Source organism: Cryptomeria japonica, chromosome 5, assembly GCF_030272615.1.
Source record: "Cryptomeria japonica chromosome 5, Sugi_1.0, whole genome shotgun sequence".
Taxonomy (NCBI): domain Eukaryota; kingdom Viridiplantae; phylum Streptophyta; class Pinopsida; order Cupressales; family Cupressaceae; genus Cryptomeria; species Cryptomeria japonica.
Genome location: NC_081409.1, coordinates 129,521,916 through 129,527,915, shown reverse-complemented (window position 1 = coordinate 129,527,915; position 6,000 = coordinate 129,521,916). Strand labels below are relative to the sequence as shown.

Below are 6,000 nucleotides of genomic sequence, written 5' to 3'. Positions count from 1 at the left end.
CAAATAACAATAGATAATAGATAAATGAAAATGTATGCAAACATTAGTATAAATAATATATAGCTAAGACAAATATATTAAATATATTAAAAAATATTTATGCTAATCGTTTACAAATATTCTACTCATACAAGTACAACATGAGACTAATATCAACTCCTTTGAGAAATCACACTAGACACCACCCATAAAAGAGCAAGAGCCACAACTTACAAATCCACTTATTTAGAAACCACTCCCACATTAGAAGCCAACTATGAAACACCAAGAGTCACAACTTCCAATATAATTTTAGTTGTCCCTCGAGAATTTGAAGTTGGATCTCAATGCTTTAACCAATTAAATTCAACCACCATTTGAATATGCAAATAAATTTAAAAATAATATACTAAAAAATATATAAAATGAATAAATAAATAATATAAAAAAATTACATAATTTATACTGTTTATTAATTTATAAATATATTAAATAATATTTTTCCAAAATAAATAAACATTAAATAAGAATTAAGATAAAAATATACAGATTTCATCATCGTAATACAAAAAAGTAACTACTAAAAATAGAGGAGACCCATAACACGAATGCGAAAAGCACGGAAGTATTTAACACCATAGTAAAATGCGGCTACAAATACTCTCTAGTTTGCTTGACACTAAGGACCATAAGGTGGAACATCTTCCATCCCAACATGATTGTGCTCAAGTATTAATGAGCCATAAATATTATGGAGCCTTCGAAATAAATTTCTCTATAAATTGCCCCTTCACCAAATTGGATTCCACAGCTCACATATAAACCACCTCCAATGCCCCAAAATGATTTGAATCGACTGGGTTAGCCCACCTAGTGTGAATCAGAATTATCAATAACAATAGAGTATATTATTGACTGGGGAGAATGAATTTTCAGGCTGAAAGGCTGTAGACATTTTGATGGGGCCTACGTATCGGTGAAAAGCAAGTGATTAATCAAAGCCTCCGTAGTTGTATTTTTTGTTTGGATCATGGTACTACAGATCAATATAGATGCTGTTTCTGTATATATGTCAATTTCTTTATTAATTCTGCATTTGATTTAATGAAATATTATTTTTAGAGAATGGTCAGACTGTGTCCTTTCTCTCTTTTGTTTTGTGGGTGAAGCTTGGGAAAATTATTAAAAAAAAATGGAACTTTTTCTGTAAAGGAAGAAGCAGCCATGAAGATGAATGGACCCTCTGCATGCTGCACGGATTCCCTGTGACAACTGAAGAACGTGTTTTTCATTCAAGGTATGTTAAGGTAATGATTCTCTCAATTATTTTAGCTCTTTCGTTTGTGTTTAGTTTTCCTTGTTCAAATCATGAAATTTCAGATGGGCTTTGATGCAGAAAACTTTGGGACTGGAGTAGGGATGTGGGGGAAGGATTTTCTCAGTGGGAAGGGTGGTTCTGTTTGAACAGTAATGAAGTGGCGTGCATGAGGATGACTGTTGTCAATATGAGGATCTACAGAACATTTTTGTGACATGAGGTTCTAGTGTTTAGTGTACAGGAGAGCTTCTGTATGGTGGGTTCATGTTGAAAGGGAGGGTATTTTGAATTTGGATGTGGGGGTAAACAGGGTGCGTGCAAGGATAGGTTTTTAACATACATTGATGGTATATGCAGAACACTTGTGTGGTTTATACCCCTTGCGAGGAGGGGAATAGCTTGAATTTGGGTACGGAGGAACAAGGTTTGTTGTAGTTTAAATTTGTTAGGGGTATGCCTGTGGGTGGTATACACAGAACATTTGTATGACTTAACCATTTGGGGAGGATTGAAGTGGTGAGAATGTTCTGAATTTGAATGCGCAGAAACAGGATTTGTTGCAGGTTATTTATTCTGGGAGTAAACACATTTCTGGAGCGTGCACAGATTGTGTGATATACTCATGTGGGCACAAGGAAATCAGATGGACTGTTCTAAATTTGGATGTGGAGAAACAGGGTTTTTTTGAAGATTAGGTTTTTTGCGGGTAGATGCATAGGTAGGGAATACATAATTTCTCTGTGATAAACACATTTGGGGAGGAGCGAAACAGAGAGATTGATTTGAAATTGGCTTTGAAGATATATGGCTTGTTGAATTAATTTTTATGTGCTTTACTATGGTGGAATATGCATAGCTTTTGTGTGATGTTTGCATGTGGTGAAGACTGAAATACAGTGTGCATTTTGGATTTTGACTGCGAAGAGACAGGATTTGTTGAAGATTGAGTTGTTGGGCGCATGCTCATGGGGGAGATATACAGTGTTCTTGTGTTTTAAACTGTTGAACGGAAAAGGCATAGGATTTGGCTGTAAAGAGCCAGAGTTTTTGTTGATTGAGGTTTTGGGGTTTGTGGGATCGGTGGAAGGGATGCAAATGGGTTGTTCTACATCCAAGGTAGACAATGAGGAAGTGGTGTTGATGTGTAGGGAGAGGAAACGGTTCATTAAGCTGGCAGTAGACCAGAGGTATGTGCTAGCAGCAGCTCATGTGGAGTATATTCAAGCTCTGGTTAGTATTGGCAGTGCTCTTCGGGGTTTTGCAGAGAGGGAGATGAATCTTTTGTCATCTCTTCCGGCGCCGGCATCACCTACGGTGAGCTCTCACGAGAAGAAATCTCCAGAACATGCTGCTGTGCCTGAAAAGTCTTCCACCACTTCTTCCTTGCATTTACACTCAGATTCACATTCTCATTCGCATCATTCTCATTCTCATTCTCATTCTCATTCACATTCACACTCTGAGTCACCGCCTGCAGAAAGTCCAACATCATCACCTTTTCATGAGCATTTTCATGAGCATTTTCATGAGCATTCAGAATCCCCTCGATCATATGAAAGTCCTACTCATTTCAACTACATGAGATCTGTTAATACACCGGCCAGGTCATACCAGGAAAGGCCATTTTCTCCTGAGAGAGTTGCATGGAATTTTCGCTCCAATGATAATCAGTATGGAATGGATACTTTCTTTGGCATCCCAGTGGGTCAAAATCGATCGGCCCCTACTGCAGACCCTCCTCCGGGGCCTTCATATAGTTCAAATAATCCTCCCCCACCTCCCTCTCCTCCCAAGAACAGTGCATGGGATTTTTTCAACCCGTTTGTTTCATTTGAAGCAGAAAGTATTTATCCCTATTATGGCCGGAGTAGGTTGAGTCCGGCATCTGAAGGAAGCAGTCGGGATTCAAAACATGTGAGGGAGGAAGAGGGCATTCCTGATTTGGAAGAAGAGGATCAGGGAGAGGATCCAAAGAAGAAAGTGCAGTGGGAGAAAAAGGTAGATGAAAAAGGTAAAGCTTATGATATTCGATCACCGGATAATGTGGTGGAGAATAGTACTCGTTCTGTGGTACATCCTAATCCAGACGAGTCTATAGAAGAAAAAAACCCTACCAAAGGCACAGAAGGTGAAGTTGGAGAGAAAGCTGAGGGAGAAGCTGGAGATGTGCCAGTAGACAAGGCCGTGTTGGAGAACAGAGTTGATAACGAAGACAATGATTTTGCTCTTCTTGTCACACAGGGAAAAAGGAACATGATGGAAGTTTTAGTTTTAGTTGAAAACGAGTTTAAGAGGGCACACGACTCAGGCAAGGAACTTGCAAAGATGCTAGAGGCAAACAAAGTCCCTTATCGTCCAAGGTTTACTGTCTTCAAGTGTATGCTATTTTCACTTCCTCTTATTAGCATTCAATGTAAAGGTTTTATTGTGTCATAGCAACACCTCCAAAATATTTTCATCTAGGTTTCATTGGGTATCTACAAGTATGTAGCTTTTCATTGCCAACAATTATCTGTAAATAAATCTTTGTTACTGCAGAATTTATTACTTGGGTAGGAGTTGTAGTTTTAACTTTTAATGCAAATAGTAAGCTGCGTGGCTCAAGTCATGTTATTGTTTATTAAGTTTTCCTGGGATCACTCTTCACAAGAGTAAAGAAATTTTCTTGTCGGCAGTTGAAATGAGGGACATGGTTATTTGTATTACTGAGAAGGATATGAAGAGATCTTACAGAGTATACTGTGTCATAATGCAAACACATTCTGCATGCAGCAGTTTGTCATTAATAAATATGGAAACTGATAGTAGGAATTTTTTCTGGATGTCTCTTCTAATTTTCTGTTGCACATAAAGAAACTTCTCTAATTGTAGTTGGGTATGATGCTTCTGTCGTCAAAATGAAGTTGCATATCCATTTAGTGATATTGCATTTGAAAACTGTAAATGGAGAGAAATTTATCATTTATATAAATTAGTGTTTACAATTTCAGCTTTTTGATGTCTGACATGTATAAATGCAGTGTTTTCTGCCAGGATTTTGAATGCAATCACTTGGCATCAAGCTAAGCCATCTGCACCCTCATCATCAAAGCGGCCGTATTCTTCAAAACTAAAGAAATTTGTTGATGACTCTGGCGATGCATTTGACGAGGATGGAATGAATTCTGGATGCCATTCATCAACTTTAGACAAAATATATGCATGGGAGAAAAAACTTTATGAGGAAGTTAAGGTATTTGTTATGTTAATATCTTTTTGCACTCCTTATCTCCAATTAGTGTCACTTGCACCAAAATTAAAAAAATTCACAAAATGTTATTGCTGCTGTTGGTGATAGTCCATCTTTTTGCCCCCTTGATTTTGACAAAGAACATGGGTAGAAATGATGTACTCATATTGTAATCCTTTGCATTTTTTTCAGACTTCCTGGTTTAGTCAATAGAACGAATCTGATTTTATTTTATTTTTGTAACTAATTATCTGATTTTGATCTTTTTCAATCATATTTTAATCCTTTGCATGTTTTTCAGACCTCCTGGCTGAGTCAATACCAGGAATCTGACTTTTTTTTTTCTGTAACTAATTATCTGATTTTGATCTAAAAAAAAATATTCTTAGTAAAAACAATTGTTATATTGATTTGGAATACCCAAAAAACCTAGTTTGTAGTCTGTTCTAGCCGACTTTGAGTTTAATTGGAGTGTTAACTGCCTTATGATTGATGACTTTGAAATGTCAATAACAGGAGTTTGAAACAGAAGAATATTTAATGTCTAGGTAATTAGTGTACTCTGAGATTTAAGTGTTTTTATCTCTTTTCTGAGATATATAAGGTCTTTGACAACATGAAAATTAGAGATGTTTGTATGCAAACCTTATTTAGAGAGGCGCATTAGAGGTTTGTACCATGTTATAGGACCTTTCTGATCCAGATACTTGGTGCAACTCGATGGACTGCATGCCATTTCCAGAATTGATATGCTACAGTGTACTGAAGCATGACAATATAATATTTAAGGGCAATCAAATTATAGAGATAATTGTAAGGTTTGTTAGCATGTGTAAAGTTTGAGTTGTGGCCTTCTGAGTTGCTGGCTTGTAGCAACCATGAGAAATGTGTAAATTGCAGGTTTTTGCCTAACCCAGTGTAATATTATGACTAGATTTTGACATTGAGATAAATATTTAGATGGATTCATCGTTCCAATTCAAAATCATAATTTGAATTTGGAGAATAATGATTTGTATCATTGAGGATAACTAATGGTAGATTGGTATCCTCTCAATATCATAGTTCTCTTTTCTTTGTATGTGCCTCTTGCATCCTTCCTAGCTAGTTGCATATTGTTGTTTGTTCGATAAATTAAATACTAAGTTGTCGGTTCTGGTTTGGGTTTAGGTTCTTGTTCAGGGATCCGGTTTGTCGGTTCAGCTAAATTTGTTTTTGGGGGTTTGGGTTCGTTAGTACAAAAACCATGTAAATATCATAAATATATAAATATAGTCAAATGTATTATTTATTAAAATAAAATAGTATTATATGAAATTTAAAATTAATATAAATATTTCACACTTATTAAATTAAAATTATTAAAAATAAAATAATATTATTAAATTTCAAAGATAATACTTCTAACCACACTTATAAAGTTTTGGTTTTGCATTTGTAATTTCGTGCCCTTCTTACATTCCATCTTATTCTC

The 6,000-nt window shown here is 35.9% G+C and overlaps 1 protein-coding gene across 6 annotated transcripts in view; it reads left to right on the top strand.

Moving 5' to 3' along the window:
- The first annotated feature begins 728 nt into the window (after window positions 1-728).
- The window catches only part of LOC131076619 (protein ALTERED PHOSPHATE STARVATION RESPONSE 1), a 39,335-nt gene continuing 34,063 nt past the window's right edge, over window positions 729-6,000 (top strand). The window contains exons 1-4 of one of the 6 annotated variants that reach the window (XM_058013899.2): window positions 729-1,012; window positions 1,192-1,276; window positions 1,376-3,674; window positions 4,318-4,529. In XM_058013899.2, the coding sequence (XP_057869882.2) occupies window positions 2,387-3,674; window positions 4,318-4,529 (1,500 nt within the window). In that variant the 5' untranslated portion in view covers window positions 729-1,012; window positions 1,192-1,276; window positions 1,376-2,386. Of the gene's footprint in view, window positions 1,013-1,040; window positions 1,287-1,375; window positions 3,675-4,317; window positions 4,530-6,000 lie in introns of those variants that run through there. The other 5 variants (XM_058013900.2, XM_058013902.2, XM_058013901.2 and 2 more) reach the window with 5 other exon arrangements.